At 35.7% G+C, this 25,066-nt stretch overlaps 3 protein-coding genes across 5 annotated transcripts; 2 read left to right on the top strand and 1 right to left on the bottom strand.

Moving 5' to 3' along the window:
• The first annotated feature begins 129 nt into the window (after nt 1-129).
• On the top strand, nt 130-11,027 carry LOC107012849. Its single transcript, XM_015212791.2, has 11 exons — nt 130-527; nt 629-706; nt 7,169-7,274; nt 7,383-7,430; nt 7,556-7,779; nt 7,917-8,019; nt 8,430-8,530; nt 8,643-8,817; nt 10,102-10,272; nt 10,385-10,485; nt 10,572-11,027. The coding sequence occupies exons 1-11, from the start codon at nt 288-290 to the stop codon at nt 10,629-10,631; spliced, it is 1,407 nt and encodes a 468-aa protein (XP_015068277.1). The 5' UTR covers nt 130-287; the 3' UTR covers nt 10,632-11,027.
• Nucleotides 11,028-11,646: 619 nt separating this feature from the next.
• On the bottom strand, nt 11,647-15,079 carry LOC107014892. Its single transcript, XM_015215005.2, has 5 exons — nt 14,221-15,079; nt 13,441-13,596; nt 12,497-12,592; nt 12,262-12,414; nt 11,647-12,166 (listed from the first exon to the last, which is right to left on the bottom strand). Exons 1-5 carry the CDS (start codon nt 14,842-14,844, stop codon nt 12,032-12,034), a joined length of 1,164 nt encoding a protein of 387 aa, XP_015070491.1. The 5' UTR covers nt 14,845-15,079; the 3' UTR covers nt 11,647-12,031.
• A 4,682-nt stretch (nt 15,080-19,761) lies between these two features.
• LOC107015431 lies at nt 19,762-24,903 on the top strand. Of its 3 annotated transcripts, none has more exons than XM_015215695.2 (10): nt 19,762-19,927; nt 20,017-20,086; nt 21,197-21,264; nt 21,715-21,776; nt 21,990-22,071; nt 22,242-22,475; nt 23,969-24,097; nt 24,171-24,232; nt 24,311-24,427; nt 24,728-24,903. In XM_015215695.2, the coding sequence occupies exons 1-10, from the start codon at nt 19,889-19,891 to the stop codon at nt 24,777-24,779; spliced, it is 915 nt and encodes a 304-aa protein (XP_015071181.1). In that variant the 5' UTR covers nt 19,762-19,888; the 3' UTR covers nt 24,780-24,903. The 3 variants fall into 3 exon arrangements, with proteins under 3 accessions (XP_015071181.1, XP_015071182.1, XP_015071183.1); XM_015215696.2 differs by having other exon boundaries at nt 19,763-19,927; nt 24,734-24,903; XM_015215697.2 differs by lacking the exon at nt 19,762-19,927 and adding an exon at nt 20,391-20,530 and having other exon boundaries at nt 20,031-20,086.
• The last annotated feature ends 163 nt before the right edge of the window (nt 24,904-25,066 follow it).

Genomic DNA, 25,066 nt, shown 5'->3' with positions numbered 1-25,066 from the left:
TGATTCGATAAGAATTCAAATATTTTTGTACGCCATAAGCCACTATGATAGTTATTTCTTAGTCACAAATAAATTAAAAATCTGTTATAGGATTCATTGATTGTATTTATTTTATTTAAATTTATCTTAAATTATTCAAAATGAAACTACTAAAAAAAATATGATTTAAAAAAAAGTTCAACCGGACACGTAACATATATTGCATGCATATAATACCCCTGATTGAAAATTAGGGAACTTGGTATTTGGAAATTCAAAACTTATTATACAGTTTGGTTTCAATTAAAATGATTGCGTTTCCTCAATCGGATCTCCGGTGGGCGATTCATTCGGCGGCTGCACTTCTTTCTTTCTCCGCCGTAGGTAGTCCGCCGCAGCGGCTGAGACGACTCTGCATCAATGCTAGCGCCGGTGATGGTAGAACGACCCCTAAGCCCTCTGTTTGTACGGCAGATGAGCTTCATTACGTTCCTCTTCCCAACAATGAATGGAATCTCGCCCTATGGCGCTACTTGCCTTCATCGCAGGTTCTCTATATTGGAATCAAACACACACACACTCTCTCTCCCTGTATATAGAAATTCAGAAAATAAATTATGTATGTATAATTATGAAAATGTGTGTGCAGCGGAGCGGCAGGAATCATCCTCTGTTATTATTGTCTGGAGTGGGCACTAATGCCATTGGCTATGATCTTGCTCCTGGTGTAAGTCTCTGTTTTTTCTTCCTTTCCATCCAGCTATCAATGTGCCTCTTGCTGATTTAGTTCGCGTATATATATATATATATATATATATATTGGTTGTTAGTCTTTTTAAACTGTTATGAACTGCAGTTAAACAGTTAAAGGTATAACAAATATGGGTTGCAGGGATTCGATCCTTGAATCTGGCACTAACAGGAAATGGGAAGGTTAACAGAAATATGAAATGAACGGATGAGATTAGAAGTTGATTAAGGAAAGTCGAGGGTGAGGATTATGACACGTGGGTACAGGTTGTTGGTGGAGGTTGTTATAAATAGTCATGCTGGAAGAGAGAGGGATATAACTGAAAATTAAGTCACACCAATTCTCTTCTCTGTTTCCTTCTTCTTCTTCGATCCAGAATCTTCTTCTTCTTCTTCTTCTTCTTCTTCTTCTTCTTCCCTTGCAGATCATCAATGTCGTAGCAGTAGATTCCATAGTTGTAGTATCAGTAGTTGTAATAAGAACTTCGATATCAATAAATTCTACAGTTGGTTTTCTTCTGCGTTTTTGATTTTGTTGGCGGATTGAGCTTGTGATCTTAGGGAGATCATAACACTTGGTATCAGAGCATTCGAACCTGTGTAATGGCTGAGGGCACACGCTGGAAGATTACAGAGGATAAGATAGCAAGGCACGATGAAATGCTCTCCGATCTGCTGAATTCGCAAGAGGAAGTACGCAATGCTCAAACTGGAATTCAAGGAGCATTAGATTTAATTTTGGAGAGATTAGGAGTGTTGGAAAGAGCTCCGGTGGTTCCGAATGTGGGAGAAGGCTTACTACCTACTCCGAATGGGGATAATCGCAATAGAGTTCAGCCGAATGCACTGACGTTACCGAGGTGGGAGTTACCTAGTTTCGCAGGTCAAGAGCCGAAGGTGTGGATTCGAAAGTGTGAGAGATTTTTTACACAATACAGAGTAGGTAATGAACAGAGGGTAGAAATGGCTGCTTTATACTTGACTGATGTTGCTGAAGTATGGTATCAGTCGATGGTGCTAAGCGGAGGAATACCGAATTGGATCGAGTTTAAAGAGGATTTAATCAGCAGGTTTGGAGAAATTGTAGTAAGTGATGTGGTGGAAGAGTTTAACAAGCTACAACAAATCGGTACTGTGGATGAGTTTTTAGGGAGATTTGAAGACCTTAAAGCTCAAATGCTTATACGAAATCCGGCTTTGAACGAGGCTCATTTCTTATCTAGTTTTATTGGAGCTTTGAAGGAGGAAATTAGATTTGAAGTTAAAATGTTCAAGCCAAGGACGTTGAAAGAAGCGGTAGAGAAAGCGAGGATGAAGGAAATGGCTATTGAAGCTGCACGAAGGAGGAATAGAACAGTGAACAGAGTGTTACCGGCAGCTGCGCAGGAAGTAGGAAAAGCATCTAATGCGATGGTTAACAGGAATGGGCCTTACCGACTTACTTCTGAAGTTTACGAGTTTAGGAAATCGAATCACTTGTGTTTCCGTTGTGGAGAGAAATATGGGGCGGGACATATATGCAAAACGAGACAGTTGAATTATTTAACTGGATTCGTTGAGAAGGAAAGGGAAGTTGATCAGATGTCAGTATTGGAAGACATGGAAGAGATAACCATTGAAGGAGTAGTCGAACAAGAGGTACAACAAGCTGTGTGTCTTAATGCATTAACTGGTCATAACAAAGGGGAGAATACAATTCTTGTCGGGGGGACTGTGAAGAAGCGACAACTGGCAATTTTAATTGATTCGGGAAGCACACATAGCTTCATTGATAAGCATACCGTAGCTGCATCAGGCTACCAACCTCATCCGTGTTCTCCTGTACGAGTGACAGTGGCAGATGGTAATTACGTAATGTGCAACTCTCACTGTAAAGGATTTTCGTGGAAAATGCAGGATAGAATTTTCATAGAAGATTTGCTCATTATTTCCTTGGGTGGTTGTGCATTGGTGTTAGGAAATGATTGGATGAAGAAACATAATCCGACTAAGTTTGATCATGAACGGAAGTGTGTTACTATAGGCAGGAAAGTTAATAAATTAGTGCTGCCAGGAATTGCAGGTGAGGGAAGTTTGAGTATGCTATCTAGTGGATCGATGAAAAAGATGTTGAAGAAGGGTCAAGCTATAGTTGCTCATCTTTTTATGATGAACATGATGACAAACAGTGAGGAGGAGGAGGTAATCGATGAGGGACTTCATAATGTGTTGGTTAAGTATGCTGATATTTTCGCAGAACCGAAGTCACTGCCACCAGCAAGACTGTTTGACCATGCGATTCCTCTTAAGCCGGGAGCTATGCCGGTTAGTCTGAGGCCATATAGATATAACTTCCATCAAAAGAATGAGTTGGAGAAGCAGGTGAAAGAGATGCTCAGTAGTGGAATCATACAGGCTAGTCAATCGCCTTATTCTTCACCAGCATTGTTAGTAAAGAAAAAGGATGGAACATGGAGGTTTTGTGTCGATTATAGAGGATTGAATGACTTGACCATTAAAGACAAGTATCCCATACCTATAGTCGATGATTTGTTGGATGAACTACATGGGGCGTCAATCTTTTCTAAGGTAGATTTGAGGGCTGGTTATCATCAAATTAGGATGAAGATGGAAGATGTGCACAAGACAGCATTTCGGACTCACATGGGCCATTATGAGTTTAGAGTAATGCCTTTCGGACTCACCAATGCTCCAGCAACATTTCAAGCATTAATGAATCAGATTTTTAGATCGTTTCTCAGAAGGTTTGTTCTAGTCTTTTTCGATGATATATTAATCTATAGCCGAAATATGGAGGAGCATTTACAGCATCTGCAGGTGGTATTTGAAACTTTGAGGCTTAATGTGTTGTTTGCAAAGAAGTCTAAATGTTCTTTTGGGCAAGCTCAAGTGGAGTACTTAGGCCATGTTATTACTAAGGAAGGGGTGGCTACCGATCCTCATAAGATTCGAGCTATGATAGAATGGCCTAGACCTAAGACCTTACGGGCTCTAAGAGGATTTCTTGGGCTAACAGGTTACTATCGGAAGTATGTGCAAAATTATGGGACCATCAGCAGGCCACTCACTGATTTGTTAAAAAATGAAGCCTTCAAATGGAGTGTGGATGCTGAAACTGCCTTTGAAGCCCTTAAAATAGCTATGATGACTACACCTGTATTGGCTCTTCCTGACTATAACCAAGAGTTTGTGGTAGAGACTGATGCTAGTCATGGGGGTATTGGAGCTGTACTTATGCAGCAAGGGAGGCCAATTGCCTTCTTTAGCAAAGTATTGGCTCCTAAACATAGGGGCAAGTCGATTTATGAGAAGGAGTATATGGCTCTACTTAACGCAGTGGATAAATGGAGACATTATTTACAGTTCAAACACTTTGTGGTCAAGACTGATCATCACAGTTTGAAATATCTGTTGGAACAACGAGTAACATCAGCTATACAACAAAAAGGATTAACGAAATTATTAGGCCTTGATTATGAGGTGCGATACAAAAAAGGAGTGGAGAATAGGGTAGCAGATGCTCTATCCAGGCGAGACGAAGGGTTACAAGAAAGTGAAAAGTCTTCGGCTGGTTTACTGATGGCTGTGAGTATGATTACGCCAATGTGGATACAAGAAATTATGCATAGTTATACGGAGGATCCTTATGTTCAAGAGCTGCTAACCTTGATATCAGTTGATGTTCACGGGCCTAGTTTGTGGCATAACGTCAATGGGATTTTAAGGAAGAAAGGCAAGGTTTATGTGGGTTCCAAAGGGCCTTTACGACAACAACTAATTTCTACTTTTCATGACACTCCTTTGGGTGGACATTCGGGCCAATTGGGCACTTTCAAAAGGTTAACTCAATATTTCTATTGGCCAAGAATGAGAGCTATGGTGAATGAATATGTAGCTCAGTGTGAGGTTTGCCATCGTAATAAGGACGACAATGCAGCCTATCCCGGTTTACTTCAGCCATTGCCAATTCCTAATCAAGCGTGGAGTAATATTAGCATGGACTTTATAGAAGGTTTGCCGAAGTCGAAAGCTAAAAGCGTGATATTGGTGGTGGTAGATCGGTTTACCAAGTATGCTCATTTTATAGCTATGTCTCATCCGTATACTGCTCTAACAGTAGCTGAGTTGTATTGGAAACATATTCATAGGTTACATGGTACTCCCGACAGTATTGTGTCTGACAGAGACAAGGTATTTTTGAGCAAGTTCTGGCAGGAAATGTTCAAACTAATGGGTACACAATTGCACTATAGTTCGGCCTATCATCCTCAGAGTGATGGACAAACTGAGAGAGTCAATAGGTGTCTGGAAAATTACCTTCGATGTATGACTACAAGCAGGCCTACGCAGTGGAAACAATGGCTACCTGCTGCAGAGTGGTGGTATAACACCAACTTCCACACGGGTCTGCGATGTACTCCATTCGAAGCGTTGTATGGTTATACTCCGCCTCAACTTTCAATTGGCCCTCTTTTGGAGACAGTAGTACAGGCAGCAGAAGACGCGGTGATGCATCGACAACAATTTCTTCAATTGTTGAAAGACAATCTAGCTACTGCCCAAGCTAGAATGAAGTTTTTCGCGGATAAGAAAAGGACCGAGCGTGAGTTTCTAGTGGGAGATTGGGTTTACTTAAAGCTTCAACCATATCGACAGACTTCTATTGCTTTGAGACGAAATTTGAAGCTCAGTTCTAAATATTACGGTCCTTATTTGATAGTCGAAAGAATTGGGTTGTTGGCTTATAAATTAGCTTTACCTTCGCATTCTAAGATTCATCCAGTTTTTCATGTTTCATTGTTAAAGAAGAAGGTCGGAGATCGAGTGGTTATACAGTCAGAATTGCCTTATACAAATGACGACGGACAGTTTTTGGTTAAGCCAGTAGCAATTCTGCAGCGGCAGATGGTCAAACGAAACAATGTGGCTGCTGTTCGGGTTTTGGTTCAATGGTCTAATCTTCCACCGGAGGATGCCACTTGGGAGGATTATGATTTTTTGAAGGCTAAGTTTCCTGGTTTTGATTCTAATCCTTGAGGTCAAGGATGCTTTGATGGGGAAGGGACTGTTATGAACTGCAGTTAAACAGTTAAAGGTATAACAAATATGGGTTGCAGGGATTCGATCCTTGAATCTGGCAATAACAGGAAATGGGAAGGTTAACAGAAATATGAAATGAACGGATGAGATTAGAAGTTGATTAAGGAAAGTCGAGGGTGAGGATTATGACACGTGGGTACAGGTTGTTGGTGGAGGTTGTTATAAATAGTCATGCTGGAAGAGAGAGGGATATAACTGAAAATTAAGTCACACCAATTCTCTTCTCTGTTTCCTTCTTCTTCTTCGATCCAGAATCTTCTTCTTCTTCTTCTTCTTCTTCTTCTTCTTCTTCTTCTTCTTCTTCTTCTTCTTTCCTTGCAGATCATCAATGTCGTAGCAGTAGATTCCATAGTTGTAGTATCAGTAGTTGTAATAAGAACTTCGATATCAATAAATTCTACAGTTGGTTTTCTTCTGCGTTTTTGATTTTGTTGGTGGATTGAGCTTGTGATCTTAGGGAGATCATAACACTTGGTATCAGAGCCTTCGAACCTGTGTAATGGCTGAGGGCACACGCTGGAAGATTACAGAGGATAAGATAGCNTAAACCTTAATTGTAATTTGTATTAGCATAAGAATTTATGTTCAAGACATTGGTTCTTAATAGGCAATAGACGATTGGAGCCCTAATATTTGTAAGTGTTGTTTTAGTCTTTTGGTGCAGTTCAAGCTTTGAACATGTGCAAATTCTCAGTCTTGAACCAACTTCCAGACGTGTTTCTTCAATAAACACCATGCGAAACATGGAGAAGTTGGTCTAACATATTGAAAGCTTTTGATAGGGTAGTGCAATAGTAGAAAGTTAATTTTAGCTTTAACCTATCCACTTAGCAAAATATGCTAACTTCCACCTCTTGTAGTCTTGGTATCTCTAGGAAATCCTTATAACATCATTTTAAAAAATTGGTGTCTCGAATTAGTGTAGAAGACCTTGAAAGTGACATTACTATTCTTTTACCTTGAATAATGTGATGGATGTTCCATGATTAACATTTACTTATTTAAATGTCTAACAGCTGTGTGAAAATTAGCATACCATCTATGCTTGTGGAGATAGTTTCGCACACTTGATTATTGTATATATACACAATTTTGTATACTTTCTGCCTGTCTAATTGCAAAATGCATTAACCTTGAGGGTGTGATGGTTTGTTTCCATTCGCTTTCTTAGATTGATCTTACTGCTTTCATCTATCTGTATTTCAAGACACAAGCAAAAAATATCTGTGTGAACGAATTTGTTCATTGAAAAACTTTATTCTGATTTTCCTCTGGTCTGTCTTTGACTTTTACATAGACACCAGTTAACTTTCAATCAAGAATTTTGGTTACTCTGCAGTCATCTTTTGCACGACATATGTCTGGGCAAGGATTTGATACTTGGATTCTTGAAGTTCGAGGAGCAGGCTTGAGTGCAAGAAATAGTCTAAAGGATCCTCACCAAGGTACTACAGATTCAAATGGTTAAACTGTGACTCATGAGGCCAATAATGTTTCTATCAATGGGCATACTGCCCAATCTGATGACTTGCAAATTTTGACAAATTTGGCAGGAAAATTTGAAGGTATATCTGAAGAGCAACTTAGCTCAACTGATGAAGGTCAGTAACAATGGATGACTTATTGCTTAGCATACAAAATAAATCGGGAAGAAATGGTGAAACTGAAACACTTTTGAAAAGGAGAATGCATGGTCATCACATTCATATTTGGATAAAAAATTCAGGTTTACGAGACGCAGCACAATTTTCTTCCATCACTAGCCAACTAGGGGACTTCTGTAACAGACTTGGAGAGATTATTGATGAAAGTCAACAACCAATCACTCAGTTTACTGGTTTGCAAAACCGCTTTTCTATTACACTGGGAGATTTCTGGAAACAGCTTCATCTGATTGGGAAGTATAACTGGGACTTCGATCATTACTTGGAAGAGGATGTGCCTATAGCGGTGAGGTGACATCTCGTGGCATAGTTTTTGAACATATTGTTCTATATCTCCTGGTGGATCATATTGTAGGAGCTTTCCTATAATTATCATATTTATGCACCCGATGTTAGTTAGCCTTTATGTTTTTTCTTATGTAGATGGACTACATAAGGAACCAAAGCAGACCAAAGGATGGGAAGTTGCTTGCTATTGGACATTCCATGGGAGGTATCTTGCTGTATGCCATGCTCTCACAAGATGGTATAACGTCTTCTCATCTATTACGACTTCTGTACTTCCTAGTCTTAATTATGGGAGGAAATGGTTGCCAAAGTTAGTCAAATAACCTTTGGATTAATTTCAAAATGATTCCTACGAGGATTCATTTATTGTTAAAAACAAAAAGACTCCTCCAGAGTCAATATGACTAAATCTCATAGTTAAAGTCAGAGTAGATAAATTCATCTTCAAAATCAGATATTTAAAAACTGAACAAAAAGCACTATAAGTTGCACTTCTCCTCATATCTAAATGATGATATTAGGTCAAAGCTCACTTTGTCAACTTCTTAAGACGCGAAAAGTGCCACACATTTGGGGAAAGAGGGACTACATCTGTAATCTCTATGTAGTATACATATATATGTTTGTAAATGTGTATGGATTTACCAGGTTACAGAGGAAAGAACACTGAGTTGGCTTCAGTCATCACTTTGGGTTCATCACTGGACTATACTACTTCAAGGTCATCCCTGAAAATGCTTATACCCTTCGTAAGTGAAATGAAACACTATACATATAGCACTTTACGGTTTCATATAGACCGTACCTATGTTTATCTCTGATGTGATGAGAAGAGGATTTTAATTGTTAGTGGATGCACAGGTAGATCCTGCAAAAGCTGTAAATCTTCCAGTTGTTCCAGTCGGAGCATTACTCGCAGCCATCTATCCTCTTGCATCCTATCCTCCGTATCTCTTATCATGGTTAAATCCTCAGATATCTGCACAAAATATGATGCATCCAGAATTGTTTGAGAGGCTTGTCTTGAAAAACTTTTGTAAGTATGTGCTGGTTTTCTTAGTAAAAGATCATAGTCATCACTGAAAAGAGATGCAAAACATGATTGACTTGTAGGCTGTGTTCGATATGATAGGGAATGTTTTCCGTGGAAAATAAGTGGGTTTCTTACTTATTTTTTTGTGTTTGATACACAAGCAAAATATGTTATCCTAAAAGCATTTGTATATAATCTAGACAAATACTAAAGGAGGTGAAGTTAGAGAGTAGTAGGTGTGGGGTGGTGGGAATGGGAGCTGGGCGGGTGGGGATGAAGATGAGGTGTATTGAAGGTGGGGAGGACACTATCAATGTGGAATGTCACTTGTGTAACTTGTTTTCCATGCTTCCATTAGGGAAGTCATTTTACCAACTTTTAGAAACTTATTTTCCTAGAGAACATGTTTTCCAAAAATTTTGATCAACCGAACATGAGAAAATTGGAAATTCCTCCATACCGGACACACCCATAATGTTCGCTTTTTACGGTTAATTACCTTATTGCTTCTTGCTTTTATGGTTAGTTGCATCCTAATAGTAAACGTCTTAAAGAGCAGTGAATTGTTGACTAGATGGAAGGGGATAACAAGTGCGTGGAATCCTAAACAAGATTGATATCATCATATGGCATTACACTAGAACAGCAATATCCAATAGGCAGTTAAGTTTTTGCTCACTGTACAAGCGAATATAGGAGAATTTTCCTGAGAGAGATGTTATTATGTGAAAAATCTTATTTAATTTACTTAGATATCCACGGCTGTGGATTATCATGTCATTGCACAATTGAATCTGACCTTTTGCTTCTCCAATATTGGGTCTCATCGCATGTTTTATATCTGAGGGCGTTACCACACTTGAACTCAGATAGTTTGTAAAGTTCTCTTTTTGTTACTGTGTATTGTACTCCTGTTCAAACTTTTAACAACCTTTATCTTTGAATACACGCATTTATTGTGGGAAAAATGACTTTGTAGTTTTTATTTCTGAAATTCCTTTACTTTCTCAAGCAAACTCTATCAAGTAGATCCCTGACCAAGCAGTATTAGATGAATAAACTGTGTGTGTTTGTCATATTGTGTTGCATCAACTGTCTTTGAGATCGTTACACCACTGCTAACATGATACTTTCCACGCCTAACGTCTCTCTCAAAGCCTTCAATAGATTAAAATATTGCATCCCCCAAACTGTCAACACTCCCCACTTAAAAAGAAAATAAGAAAAACTTTTGAGTTCTTTTACTGCTTTTATTCATGCAGTATCACATGGCCACATTTTATGCAGGCACTATTCCTGCTAAACTTCTGTCACAGCTATCAACAGCCTTTGGAAAGGGTGGATTACGGAATAGAAGTGGGACTTTCTTTTACAAGGACCATCTTCACAAAACCAATGTACCTGTTTTAGCTCTCGCAGGAGACAAAGACCTTATTTGTCCTCCTGAAGCTGTGTATGGTAGAATATCATATTGTGATTTGTTATCATGCTTACTCACAGATTTACCTTCTTCTGATCATTTCTTTAATTAGCTGAATGGTAACCTTTTACTGTCATGTTCATGTACTAGAAACTGTCAAGCTGATTCCTGAGAACTTGGCTACTTATAAAGTTTTTGGTGAACCTCGAGGTCCCCACTATGCCCATTATGATCTAGTTGGTGGACGAATGGTATTTGATATAGAAGAAGTCATTTCAAAAAAATTGCCACCCAACTAGTACAAGTTAGTTATAAATATGATGCAATGTAAATGCAGGCGTACTATCAAGTATATCCACGTATAATTGAATTCCTCAGTCGACATGATATCTGTTGATCTACACCGGACTGTAGCATCCTCTGAATCCAGTTCCATGTGAAGGTGTGACAGATTACTCGGTCACCTCTACCACAGTGCAAGTGTCATGCGACAGTGGAAGAAGCCATTGTGGGCAAGAGTGGAGGAGCTACAATACTAGGTATGAGTTCGGACGTATTCATTAGCTTTACCCTGTATTTATATTAATATATTCATTAAATGTGTATAAATATTTAATTGTAAACCCTCTGCCATTAAATGGTTGGTAAGAGATGTGTAGTTGTGAAGCATCAGAAGTTTCATTCACTCGTAAAACAGTTGTATTGAGGGCCATTTAGAATTTTTTGTTTTGGTGGCATAGGTTATGGAGGAGTTTGCCTGTATTTGATTAAATCTTTTTCTCATTTGATTTGACATCGTGCCTACTTCTATTCCTCAATATTGATCAGAGATTGAAGGAATCAAGGTCCATTAATTTTGGGTTAATTGATTGGATTGTAGTGACCCACTTGTAAAGCTATTGGCACTAAAAATGATAGAAGGTCCAACTCTTTAAATGTTTAACATATGATGGTGTCAAGTTTCCAAGTGTTTTGACCAAAATACCCGCCTCTATAAAGATACACATACCAGGTCGATTTGAACCTAACATCTATCCTAGTAGGGCCAGTAGTATACACGAGAAAAACAAGTAGAAAATAGAAAATTTAAGTAAAGAGGATAGAAGGTTAGGGAAGAGTAGATGAAGTTTTGGCCTTTTATGGATATGGAGTAGTGGACCTACCCTCTTTCTTTCGTGATATTTTCTTTTCATCTTATGAATTATGAGAAAAGTTATTCTTTATTTGTATGTATTCACATGAGCTGAAGCTCTTTCAAAAATAACCTCTACACTTCATCAAAGATAAGGAAAAAGTCTACCTACACTCTGCCATTCTCAGATTCCATTTGATGATTACACTAGGTATATTATTGTTGTAATATCAGAAAGATTGCAACTTATAATATGTTTCAAATATATATTACCTCTAAATCTTGTAAAATACGTATGTAATATACCAAAATATCCTTTGGATCATTGTTATCACCCAATAATTTCCCCTCTAGCAACAAATTTGGGGGTTTGGGTGCAGAAAAAAAACAAATTAATACATAGAATGGCAGAAACTTATCTGCAATACATATAAAATTGGTAGAATTTGTACCATTCAATCACTGTATTCAAACCAGAAGCCTAATACTTTGTGTACCACTCGTTTCAATCCATCCACATTGGATTGGCACTCAAACAACAGAACCATCACTTTCAGTAATCAAATAAGTAGAGGATAGAAACACTCTGTAAAGAATTTTCTTGCTTGTAATGATAACAGAAGAAGCTATACAAAAGACCAACAGGTTCATGTGTTTTTTGATGTCTAGCTATTAGACATAGCTGCAGATTTACAAACTGGGCAACTATTTTTTTGACTCAGCCACTGCTTTATGCAACGAATGTGATAGAAATGTCCACAATCCAGCTTCCCCATCTCATCCTCAGCCTCATATTCCTCCTGTATTCGGAAGGTACAATGTGTCAACTGTTAGAACCAAAAAAAGTTTTCAAGAAGTAACAAAAATGATGTCTAACAAATTATTGGAAATAAACCTGACAGATGGTGCACTGCCTTTCCAATTCTGTGCGGATAAGAGATAAATTACTCAAAAAGAAGGGCTTGGTTCTTCTAACACATCGAGCTATCTCGTCTTCTCTCAATCCTGTGTTGACGTATCCGATTCTGTCACCAAGTTCCAGCAATTCCTGTTTGTATCAAGGGTGGTCATTAATTATGAGAATATGAAATAGAAACAAGGATGACTAGATTGACAAGAGAATGACTTGCCTCATAGGACATGTTATCCACATCTAGTCTCCAGTTCCTGTATCGATCAAGACCATCTGTTCTTCCTCCCATAAGACTATTTTGAAGCATCACAATCTGCAATCACACCCAAAAAGATCATGTATATAATGTCCTTAAGATTGGTTACCGTTGTTCCATGGCAGCCACCCACAATTCAGGAGATAACAGTGATGAAATATGGCAAACAATTACCAGATTTTCAGAATCTTTAGCAAATAACTCACGAAACTAGTTAGACAGAAATCAAATCAAGTAATTTAATGATTTCTATAAGAACCAATGGTGCTCAACAGTATCAACTAAGTCATGAGATTTGAGGTGCTCGAGCATTTCCTTGGACTAAGCATGACCTCTCATATAATTTTATTTGGCACTCAACCAAGTGGTACGATCACAAGAAACTGTTGTATCTTCCTAGCTAACCAACATAAATAAGTCAATAAACAATATTTTGGGCATCTTCCTAGCTAACCAACATAAAGAAGTCATTTAACAATATGCTGGGCATCTTCCTAGCTAACCAACATAAATAGATCAATAAGATCTGCTGGGCCATCTTCCTATCTAACCAGACATATTTGAAAGACTAAGGCAAAAATGATAAGCAGGATGTAACAGCATGTAATACTGCCCAAGTTTGCTGTTTTCCAGTAATGAACTTGACAAAAACTTGTGCAAAAACCCGTCACCCTAACACTGCTTCTTTCTAAAGGAAATGACAATTGACAATAAAAAAGATATTCTCATCACCATTGACATGACAGACAATGTGGTATCATGGGCTAGATGCTTGTGAGCACCAGAGAAGTTACTTTTACTTGGACAGTCACATAGGTACGACAACTTCACAATTTACATGATAAACGGCAACAAAGCAGCAAGAGATAACTAATCTATTTGGCAGTAAAGTATGATATACTCACCTCTGCAAGTCCTTCTGAATAACCATGGCGAGAATGTCGATGATGCCTAGATGCAAATAACTCTATTTGGGAGCGTGGTATACCTAGGCTACTTTCTATATCCAGGAAAGGGTTGTCTTCTGGGCTCACCATTCTTCGTATAGGACATGCAGATCTCTGTACAGAAAGGAAGGAAACAACAACAGTTAGATTTGCTAGAATTAACTTATATGTGAACCTTGGTATCAGCTTTATCAAGAATAAAATGTAAATCATGTACATTTCACCTACAGATCTATTTGACTGAGGTTACAGCTTAAAATATTCATACAGTAGATTCAAAAGTGATAATGGTGAGAAAATGAAGTAAACAAGGACAAGAGTGAGATAAACAAGCAGAACCACAAGAGTTTCTATTTGTAGAATGACCAAGTCTGACTTAGCAAACAACTTAGAGAATCAACAACTTCAATTCTTTGAGAGAAAGATGTAGTATGCAAGATTAGACATATCGGCAAATGAAAAAACCTAAAGGACATCCTAATCCGTTGAGGGCACCTTCCCCCTTTTTGTCATCAGCTATCTACTAAGCTCTAATGAATTATTTAGAGGACAATGTTACTATTGAAACTTAACTTCAGGCTGAAAAACAACAAGCCACTGAGAAACCCAAGGGCAGATCCAAAGCTTAAAACTCAAAAGGTATTAGTGACATATGAAAGCAAAATCAACAAGAATTGGGTACAAGCAACAAACAATGCTGAAGCAATCTAATTTAAGAAAACAGAAAGTAAATAGTACCTCTCTAGGCGTAGCTTTGTCACTTTCGATTCTTCCCCTCCCAGACACGGGTCTTCTTGAAACAACGCAATCAACAGAAGCAGCATCAGTAGTTAATCCAATTCCAGGACCACACCAAACGTCAGGAACCGCCACACAGCTCGATGATAACGATAATGGTGCTGATGAAGAAGACGACGATGAAGGGTTATTATTCTGGACTGAGTTACTGCTGCAGCCAATGGATACTCCTCCACCAACATTAACAGCAGAATTAAGGGATTTGTTCTTGTTGCTGTTCTGCTTTTTCTTCTTGACTCTCTTGGAATCCCAGTCAGCCGAAGTCCTAATCACAGCAGGAACCGACACTTGTGGTGATGCAGTACAACCCAGTCCCCTAAATGTAGCAAAGTTCTTCTTTTTAGTGGAAAAAACTGTAGAGGCACTGGGGGTAGTTGAGTTTTCATGGGTAGGACTTGTAGGCGAAAATGGTGCTAGAAGTAGAGATGAAATTGTGGGTTTAGTGGAGCGAGAAGAAGAAGAAACTGGATCCATATCTTGGGTTTCTTGTTGGTTTTGCGTTCTGGGTTTTCTATATCTAATCTGTTCTGAAACCGTGGAGCTTTCTGAGAATACCACAGGCATGGTTGCTCTGCACAGTAAAGATGAAAGAAGACAACAATGGAGAATTCAAGATTTGGGTTTGTAAAGAAAATTGATGTTGATTTTTGTAGAGAGAGAGAGAAGCACTAAAGAGAAGATATTGAAGATAAAAAGGGTGAAATTGAGAGGGAGAGAATAAGGGGGTGTCAGAGCCAGAGAAGAAGCATTTTAAGAAGAAGAAGAAGAAGGAGAGAAACACAAGAATGATGAAGTGAGAGGTGAGGAAAAAAACTGAAAAAGAATATACTCTACTCCACTCCCCGGCTCAATTAAAGTTCGATTATTTTAAATTTTTGTACTTTATTAAGGAAAATACTTTTTCGAAGTGAGATTATTTTGAATTCACGCTATATGTAATTTCATTTGGGGAAATGCTCTTTATTTTAAAAGACATAATACATAAATGTGTCATTTAACTTGATTTTAAATCATATTTATGTCCTTCAACTTTGGATGTGCACAAATAGACGCTTAACTTTGTATAAAGTTGAACAAATAAACACACATGTCCTACAGGTCATTTTTTGTCCTACATGTATTATGCCATGTAAGAATCATTTGTTTATTTATTTAAAAGTTGAATAGTTAAAATGTCTATTTGTGCATTATGAAAGTTAGAGGTCAAAGTTAAAATTTGAAATCAAATTTAGAATGAAGTATTCAATGCACCACATCATTTGATAGGCTAAGTTATTTATAAATTGGTTTAGTATTTATGTGAATCTAATAAATCTATCAATGTTCATTTAATTAAAACCTTACCTATGTCATCATATAATTTTATCAAATGGATTAAGAGTATTCTAAGCTCCAAAAATTAATGTTCAATGGAATTAGGATCGAATTAGGTTATATTTACAATATATTAAGAGCATTATTAACCTTTTCTTATTTAAAAATATGACTTTATGAAAAGAAACTCTTTAAAATATGTTTTTGCAATTATATAATATGGAAGTAGATAACTTAATTCATTGCTAAGATTCTATCTTATCTGATAGTTTGCTAATCTTAACTTTAATACAAAAAGAATTGTAATGACAATTAATTTGTAATACTACCACAAAAATGAAATGCTACTGTGCTAGATGCCAATTTATATTTGTTTTCTTTTAATTTGTTAGTGTTTTCTGAGGAAAAAGGTGAACCAGAAAATAAAGTGGGGTTTAAGGGGGAGGAATATGAAAAAGATGGGTGGAGGAATTTTAGCAAAAGAATATATATAATTATAATATCCTAATTTCCTATTATCAACCTTTTTAGTCTCTTTGGCCTTTCTTAGAAGTTGAGCATAGTGGAATTACGGCAAAGACTTTATTAACTTTAATTACACAACATAAATATTAAAATGTGCAATTTATATACAATATATATTTTTTTTTATCAAGATGAACGTAGCAGAAAAAAGATGGTTAATTTAATGTGTGGGTGTATAAACTAGATTATAACTTGAAAATATATGATACAATGTGAATGAGATGATTTGGAAATGTGAAGAGCAGAAGCATAAATACTTCGATAAGGAGGAGCGAGAGGCCGCCAGTGATAGGTCTAATGAGGGGTAAAGGTAATGTCGATTAAGAATTGAAGAGGGGTGATTAGATATTTATATGACAATTTTCAATTTATCGAAGACATGATCGTAGATAGGAGAAAATGTTGATCAAACATTGTGATAGAAAGTTAATAGGTGGTTCAGTAAATTTTTATCTTTTCTATTAGGGGAAGAGGGCATGGTTTTATCGCTATCTTATTCTTTTATTACTATTATTTTTTTTCTTTCACATGCTATTTTCACTCATTTTGCTGTCAATATTTTTTCTCATTTGTTTATTTTCATCACAACTTTTTACTCTTATACTTTTTTAACTTATTTTGTAAATTATTTTTCTTGAACTGAAAATTTATCGAAAATAATATTTTTACTGTGAAAAAGTGTGTGTACACCCCATCTTCCCGAAAAAACTCTTTACATATGGTTATGGTTGTTGTGAATGTGTTATTGATTTAAGTTTGGTGCAAATGATTAGCATCATTTTGGTTTGGTGGAGATGCATCAATTTGTCTTCTATGTACGCCTTCGTGGCTGACTAATTAGAAGAGTTGCAATAAAAATGTTTTGAGTCCTCAAAATTTCCTTTTGCTTTACTTTATTTTTATTGATTAAAGTGAAATGAAAGGCTTTTTCAAAACAATTAATAGTGCCAACCAAAAGCATAAAAATCAAAAGAAAAAGGAACGACTTGTTTTTGCCATTTTACTAGTGCCCTAACGAACATTTAACAAATGTAGAATTTGACTTAAATCCTAAATCAAATAGTCATTTATTTTGATTTTTCTTTTAATTACCCCAATTTATATATACTGCAACATTATCCTTTTATATTATAATGATTTAGTTTAAGTGTATAGGATCCAAAATGGCGTGCTTAATTTAGAAATCAAAGTGAAAATTAAAATGTCGTCTTTATGAGAAAAAGGTGTAGACTGTAGAGTAATTAGACTTGTTTCCTAACAATAGGTAACCAATCTTACATGTCAAAAGATTCACGACACATTATATTTTTTAAAATCATGAACTTAAAATTTTTTTTTGTTTAATCAAATATTATCACATAAATTAAAAAAATACAAAAATTCTTTAGAAAGTCTAGAAATCGAGAATAACAAAGTCAACAATCTGCGGCATAGCAGCATAATATCTAATTCCCGGCTTCACGTTTACACTTCCCCAAGTGGGAAAACAATAACACTACTTCCTATAAATCATCATCATGTGATAACATACTCTATATTCGTTTGACCTAAAAATGTATCTTTAATGTAAAGCATGAAAAGTATTAGGGAAGATAATAACGAATCGTGAATTTAAAATTTAAAGTTTATGAATCATTATAATAAAATAAAAATTACTCAGATAATAAATATTAACATTATTTATTTTTAAGATCGTGAATTTAAATCATAAAGATCGTAGGTGAGATGATAAACCGCCCCATTCCGTGTCTTGTATGGCTTACAAACGTACCGTTGACATCTTTCTTGTTTGGTTCCTCCGACAACAGAATAGACTCTATAAAGTGGACTTGTTTTCTATACACTATATGGCTATATATATTTTTTTTTATTTTACAGCTAATTTGCTACAAAAGTAATTATAAAAAAATAATAAAATTTAAGTTAAAGAAAAATTTTAGAGCGCGAAATAGTGTTTGAAAAGTTTAGAAAATAGATGAGTAAAGTTAGGAGTTGAAAGTGAAAGCAGATTGATAAGTGAGACATTATATTATAAAAGAGAAAAATAAGTTTATTGCTTTTTTTCTTTTTTGGTACAACATTTTCTGACATCACTACATTACCCTTTTTGACTTTCTTGCTTTTATTCTAAGGTAACTCTCATAAATGATGTATAATTTGATTTGGTAACAATATAAGAAAAAATGGAAAAAAAATTTGTTATGGTAAACATGTTATATCACTAGTTTTTTTAAAATCTTAAACATGCTATAATGTATTTTTAAGATAAAATAGTTGAATGCAATTAAAATATATACTAATTAATTATACACGCATGATACAGATTAAGCATCTGTTCCTTTATATAAATACTCCGTATGAATAGATTTTAAATATGGTAAGTGTTGATTCATGAATCTCATAATGTTCATGAGTGTTGGATTTGTGTTTATTAATTTTGGATAATGAATTTATTTAAAAGAGAAATAAAATAATTTTTTTTCAACTCAAAGCATTTCAATTTGATGGGTTTGAACCATTTAAACAGCTTGAGGGAAGAGTTTTGAGATCCCTAAAGCCTTTGGGATTTATAGTTTTGAATGTGATGGGCCATTGTTATATTTCCAGGTTAGGCCCAGACAAATGATGGGTTCACTTTATTCCTGGATATATTTAGATCGGAGATATATTGTAAAGATATAATACTACGGGCCCGTTTGGATGGACTTAATAAAAGCAGTTTTAAAAAAGTATTTTTGAAAGTGCTGAAACTTATTTTTAAAATAAGCAGTTATGCGTTTGGATAAAAGTGCTGAAGTTAAAAAAAAAAGTTGTTGATGTGTTTGGCAAATAAGTGCTGAAAAACAACTTTTTAAATCAAAATGTCTGAAATACCCTTAAAAGCTGTTAACATAATAAAAGTTAATTAATTTATATTTTACAGCCATAAATAATTATATTTTGCTATCATTCACATATTTCTTCACTTCAAATTGGAAGAACAGGAAGAAGTTCAGCGGCTATGCCAAACGTGAAAAGGGAAAAATGGAAGATAGAGATGTTAGGGTTATGTGGGTAATTTGGAGATTGTATAAAAATATTAAGGGCAAATAGGTAAAAATGTGGTCAACTTAAAACAGCTTATATGCTAAAAAAAAACACCCCTACCCCAACTTTTAACTTTTGACTTAAAATAAATTATTTTAAGTATTGCCAAACAGCTAAATAAGTCAAAAACCAGCTTTTAAGTCAGTTTGACCAGCTTTTAAGCTGAGCCAAACAGGCTCTAAATAGAATTCTTAATTTGACTTCAACGAACAACTAAGTAGACAGTTAAACTTGTATAAAATTGAACACCTAGACAAACATGTCCTACATGGTATAATACACCTAAATCACAAAATTGTAATGTAAGACGAATATGTCTACTTGTTCAACTTTATACAAGTTTAAGTATCTACTTGTGCACATTCAAATGTCATATTTTTCTATTAATGACAAGTTAAAAGTCATATTTACATATTATACCAAAAAATAAAAAATCAAATCATCTAAATAGCGAAAACGTGCAATTTTATAGATCCAGTATTGCTAATAAGTAATAATGATCTACATTTAGCTAGTTATTTATGAAATAAAATAGGAACGTAGGATTTGACAAGCCTAGAAATCTAAACCACGCAAATATTACAAAGCCCGGCCCAAGTGGCGACATGCTATGATGACTTCATTGAACAACACGGAAAAAATTAATGAATCAGTAGTAGCCATTGGAGCTTGAGGGACAGTTATGGATTCCCATTTCTTGGGCCTCACTGCCATTGTTACTGTTAGCACTTTTTTTTTTTGGTTATATTCATTCATGGAGCTTCTCTGCAGACTTGGATTATGATCCGCTGTTTTTTTTTTTTTTTGCAGTTGGGTTATCAGTTTACGTTTTTCATAATCACAGCAATCTTCAGGTTTGATAAAGTTACTGACTTTGCTGGTAAGATTACTACTACTGTTATATTCATAAGCTTATCTTTTTTGTTTTGTTGAATTTTCCTTTTCTATATTCTTGAAATTCAACCTTATCCACTAAAAAATGAAAGAGAAAAAAAAATTATTTTGGATTCAGGAAATTGGATTAAGACCGACTTAACACTTCAATTGCTTGTTAAAAATGTGGTTTTATTCTTGTAAAACTTTGTTGGTTCTTGTTTTCTCCTTTGTTTTGGTTGAGGGAAGGTAAGTCATAGCTGCTCTTTTAACGACAATCACAATGTTATTAATTTTACATTGTTTGCAAGCCTAACGAGCGATCGGCTTATGTTTGAGCATGATGAATCACTTCATGCCAACCTGTTGCCAATCCACTTTTCGGCCTCATATGAGAATGGAAAACTTGAGCAGTTTTTCCATTGATGGATGAAGAATCGCAGACATAATGGTATCTGATTGACTATGTTCCCTGAAATTCATTTTTATAGAGGATGTGCTGTATGATCTCTTGTTTATAAAAATCGTTGTTCAATTACTGGAACAGTGTGGCACAATCTTTTTTTTTATTTGACATTCTTTCGTGTGATCAATCAATTCTTTTAGAGTCTGCTTCGAAGATACTACTAAAACTCTACATCAATATGCAATTTCTTATTTGTTCTCGTCCTTGTTTAACCTTTTTATAATCATATTCTTGCTTAATGTGACATTCAGTGCTGCTTTGTGGTACATATACCTAGACATTAGCTTACTGGTGCGTATATACCAATGATTGGACTAATTCAGACTAGATATTTCTCTTATCTAGGACATGTTTAGGTTTACACTCCACAAGATACGTCCTTAAACCTTGGGATATTTAACTATAGCCTTGCCTTAGATTCATGATAAGGTTATCATTATTGGGGATAGATTCTAGATACGTATGATAAATGAATCGTGTTCCCTGTTACTTTACATCTCTTAATATCCATTCATTGTGGTAGTACTTGACGTGGAAAAGCTTGCTATGAATACCAATCTCTCTGACTTAAATTTTTTTTTTTTTACTTATAGTGTCCGGGTTTGATGGGATACTTTCTTACTAGTTTTCTGTCAATATTTTTCGTTACAGGAGGTACAAACTTCATTATACTTGCTATTTTGACCTTGGTGCTAAAGGGTTCATGGCACTTTCGACAGGTAAGATTTTGCACCAATCTCTGATTTGGCAATCATTTAGAAGTTTGGTTATCTTAGTTAAAATTACTTTAGAAAGTTTTTGTTAATCTCAACAAGGGCTTTGCTAGTAGTCAACTTTCCTCCAGTGCCCTCCTCCCGAAACTCGTTCCCTCTCTCCTAATGCCCATGTACATTTATCAGTTCCCGGGGACTTTGCTGTAACTCTGTAACAACCACTTCCATTTTGTTAAATGGGACCCATGCATTCACTGTTAATTGAAAATGGACAGTATTAGCTGTAGAATTTAGGGTATTGTACTAGAGAAATTAATTTTTGAGTTTTTTTTTATATCTCGCACCTCGTGGAATGATTTTATGTTTATTAATCTGCATTTGCTCGAAAATGTTATTGAAAGTGCTCAGGAAATTGTTCGATAGCATTTTATTCTGTTTGATCATTCTGTCTTTCAGGTGGTGTTGTCTCTATTCGTAGTGATATGGGGCCTTCGGTTGGGGCTATTCTTATTAATGAGGTAAGATCAACACTAATTAACTATTAAACTTGTGTATATTATTTTCTTCTGTCGCTTATTGTCATCCTTTGCAAAGATTTGATCGAAAAGGAATGATGTGTCATCCTTCGCATGGTTGATATAGTCATATCAAAAGCTATATTCAACTTCTTTAAACGGATGTTGCAGAAATTAGACTTACATTAGCTTTATCTTTAACCTTATTCTCATCAGGATATTACAGTGGGGGGAGGACAGACGTTTTGATGACAAACGTGACAATCTTGGAAAACTGGCTATATTTTGGATACTTCAGGTTTTGTTTCCTTCTATATAACCATCTCGTAAATTGTCTTGCTTTATATTGGTTTTACGCTTTCAGCAGAAATAGATACTTCAGTTTTGTGGATGACAACTTTTCTTCATGCAGGCAACAGGAGAATGAATATTCTTGCTTTGTGAATGACAACTTAATTTTAATCGCAGGCAATCTGGGTATGGACTGTTAGTTTACCAGTGACAGTTGTTAATGCAAGTGACAAGCAGCCTTCTGTTCAGGCTCAAGATATCATTGGTTGGGTTATGTGGATTATTGGGATTTTGGTTGAGATTACAGCTGACCAACAAAAATTGGCATTCAAAAACTCCCCGGAAAACAGAGGAAAGTGGTGCAGTGATGGCCTTTGGAAATATTCTCGCCATCCAAACTATTTTGGTGAGGTTAGTCCTTTTAAATGTCTCTTCTTTTGTGTTGTAGTTTGTGGAAGTTGTTGTGAGTTTCGATGTCATAAGATTCAACCTGATGGAGCTACTGACGAGTTGCTTGTTCCACAAGAACAAATATCGCATGCCTGCACAAACAATATTGTGACCTCTAGGAGGTTTTAACTTAGTTATCTTCTAGCAAGATACTTTATCCAGACTAAAAAGATGGTAACAATTTTTTGTTTGTCCATCCCTAAGTGTAAAGTGTCAATTTCCTTCTATGAGATCCTTTTTCCCTTCGCTATTCATTGTTTTTAAGATTTTGGATGACTTCAAAAGTTATATGGGACACACTCCTGCAAATATAATATTTGTAACTTGTATATAGTAGGTTTTTGCTCTATATATAATTCACCACTCTCTTCAGTACTCTACATTTAGTTTTTCTCATAATAACTGAACCCAACCAATGTAGGACTATAAAGTTGGTCTATGAGAGCAATACTAAGAGTTCATGCAAAAAATGGTGTCCTTTTGTGGAAGTCACAGGGTCCATGTTACATACACTTGATTATCATTTAGTTTTGTTTTATGAATAGCATTTAAAGATAGTAAGATACACTGAAAGCTGGGGGATCTTTGGCTTTACAATATGACGCCATTTCAGGGATATGCAGTGCAGATACCTAACATATGTGGACAGCTAGATACTGCATTTAGAATCTTGTGACTTGTAATGACACATAGAGCTTATTTTTATGAATTATGAATCAATGGTGATGCTGTTGATTGTAAAAAATATATTCATCTGGGAGTATTTTTCGCCCTAGGCACATTATACCTCTCATAACAAAATCCACCTTGGGGGAGTCAAGAATGCAAGCCTAGCATAAGAAATACCCAACATCATTGAACTTTGTCCCCTTAACCTGTAACAGAAAGAAAAAGCAGTATTTTTGATAGATAAGTTAAGCGAGCTAATGTGAATGGATGGCATATTTTTAGTACATAAAGACTTTCCTTGTGCTAAGCCTATGTTGTGACCCATGCAACTGTGTATGATATCTTAGTTGAGTGTCTGTTTGGACTTGGAACCTGTACATGGTAGAGAGATAAAGGACAAAGGGGAGATAAAGATGCAAAGAAACAAGAGGGAAAATAAGTCAAGATTAGGTGGACAGAGAGAATGTCAACTCAGAAAGATGCCCCAGAGTTGATTCTGGAGCATCTTGATGAATTTGAATTTCTTCCTCCTGAGATCTAAGTGCACAGAATTCCTAGTTCTTTTATAAGCAAGGGCTGGGAAGTAAAAATTTTGACAGCCCTTTGTTACAAACAGTTGAGGTGGCCAAGGCAGAAGAGTTGATTTCCAATTTAAGGCTATGAACATAATGTTTTTTAATTCAACTTAAAGACTATATGTTACTGAAAACCGCATGAAGTTGCAATATTACAATCTTCTTTTCATCCTTAAATGGACTAGCTAAACATTTTCTACTGCTCTTCAGATTTTACTTTGGTGGGGAGTTTTCCTGGCTTCCACACCGGTGCTAGAGGGTGCTGAATGGCTGGTTGTGTTTGGACCAGTCTTCATAACCTTGCTGCTCCTTTTTGTTAGTGGCATACCCTTGCTTGAGGTTCGATCGTTCCTCTGTCTTGCTACATTTGCCTCTAAGCATGAACTTATACTGTTACGTGCTAATTAAACAGGCATCAGGAGACAAGAAGTTTGGAAATGTTGCTGCATACAGATCATATAAGAGAAAAACTAGGTTGGTTTATAGTTTTCACTTTTATTTTCCTCCGATTTAAGCGTAAAATGGTAAAATTTAATATGATACTTGTTTCAGCCCTCTTATTCTGCTGCCTCCTGGTGTGTATGGGAGTCTTCCTCAATGGTTCAAAACCATACTCCTTTTTGAGTTTCCTTTTTACAGTCGCAATCTTCCGCAAGAAGAGTTAAGCTGGTAAAACATAAATCCTTTGCTCAAAGTTTCTCCTTCACAATTTTTGTTTCAATTATATATAGCGAAGCACTCTCTCTGAACTTCAATCTTTATATCTTTGGTTGATATGTATGTGTATCATAACTATTTCTTTGGTGCTATTCGAATTTCAAGTTCTGTTATTCTCAAGATGTAACCTTAAACTGGAGCTAACTTTCAAGTATATCACCAGAAGCACCATCTATGATTTTGTTAGTTCTATGCAATAATACCTAGTAGACATTGTTGTTGAATTGATAAGAAATTTCTATTGTTTGCAAGGAGTAGACAAACCCAGCAAGGAAGCAGTAGAACAGACCCGAAGATGAGTTGACAGCTTAATTTTTGTAATCATTTTACCATTGTAATGTTCTTTCGTCAATACTAAAATAATATTTTTTTCACTTCATCAAAAAGAGAACGCTTCACTTGTCATATGGTGGGGTTAATTTGAATCACCTTCTTCAGAAAATCGTATTATATATATGATTAATTTTTCATGTGTATATTTATAAGAAAACAAAAAAATTAGAATCGATTAAAATTTTGTAGCTAAATAATAATAATTTTATACTAATCGCATTTAACTATATGGATTAACAATGAATTATATGAAAAATC

This window comes from Solanum pennellii, chromosome 3 (assembly GCF_001406875.1).
Source record: "Solanum pennellii chromosome 3, SPENNV200".
In the NCBI taxonomy this organism is placed as follows: Eukaryota; Viridiplantae; Streptophyta; class Magnoliopsida; order Solanales; family Solanaceae; genus Solanum; species Solanum pennellii.
This window is presented reverse-complemented; position numbering and strand designations above follow the sequence as displayed.

Excerpts from the sequence above, each read along its gene's own strand:
- LOC107012849 (XM_015212791.2), top strand. The coding sequence starts at position 288 with ATGATTGCGTTTCCTCAATCGGATCTCCGGTGGGCGATTCATTCGGCG. Across the intron at positions 7,275-7,382 it reads TCTAAAGGATCCTCACCAAG|GAAAATTTGAAGGTATATCT; the intron begins GTACTACAGATT and ends CAAATTTGGCAG. Across the intron at positions 8,020-8,429 it reads TGCCATGCTCTCACAAGATG|GTTACAGAGGAAAGAACACT; the intron begins GTATAACGTCTT and ends TGGATTTACCAG.
- LOC107014892 (XM_015215005.2), bottom strand. The coding sequence starts at position 14,844 with ATGCCTGTGGTATTCTCAGAAAGCTCCACGGTTTCAGAACAGATTAGA. Across the intron at positions 12,593-13,440 it reads ATTCAGAAGGACTTGCAGAG|ATTGTGATGCTTCAAAATAG; the intron begins GTGAGTATATCA and ends GTGTGATTGCAG. Across the intron at positions 12,167-12,261 it reads GGCAGTGCACCATCTGTCAG|GAGGAATATGAGGCTGAGGA; the intron begins GTTTATTTCCAA and ends TTCCGAATACAG.
- LOC107015431 (XM_015215695.2), top strand. The coding sequence starts at position 19,889 with ATGGATTCCCATTTCTTGGGCCTCACTGCCATTGTTACT. Across the intron at positions 20,087-21,196 it reads TAAAGTTACTGACTTTGCTG|GAGGTACAAACTTCATTATA; the intron begins GTAAGATTACTA and ends TTTTCGTTACAG. Across the intron at positions 24,098-24,170 it reads GTGGCATACCCTTGCTTGAG|GCATCAGGAGACAAGAAGTT; the intron begins GTTCGATCGTTC and ends CTAATTAAACAG.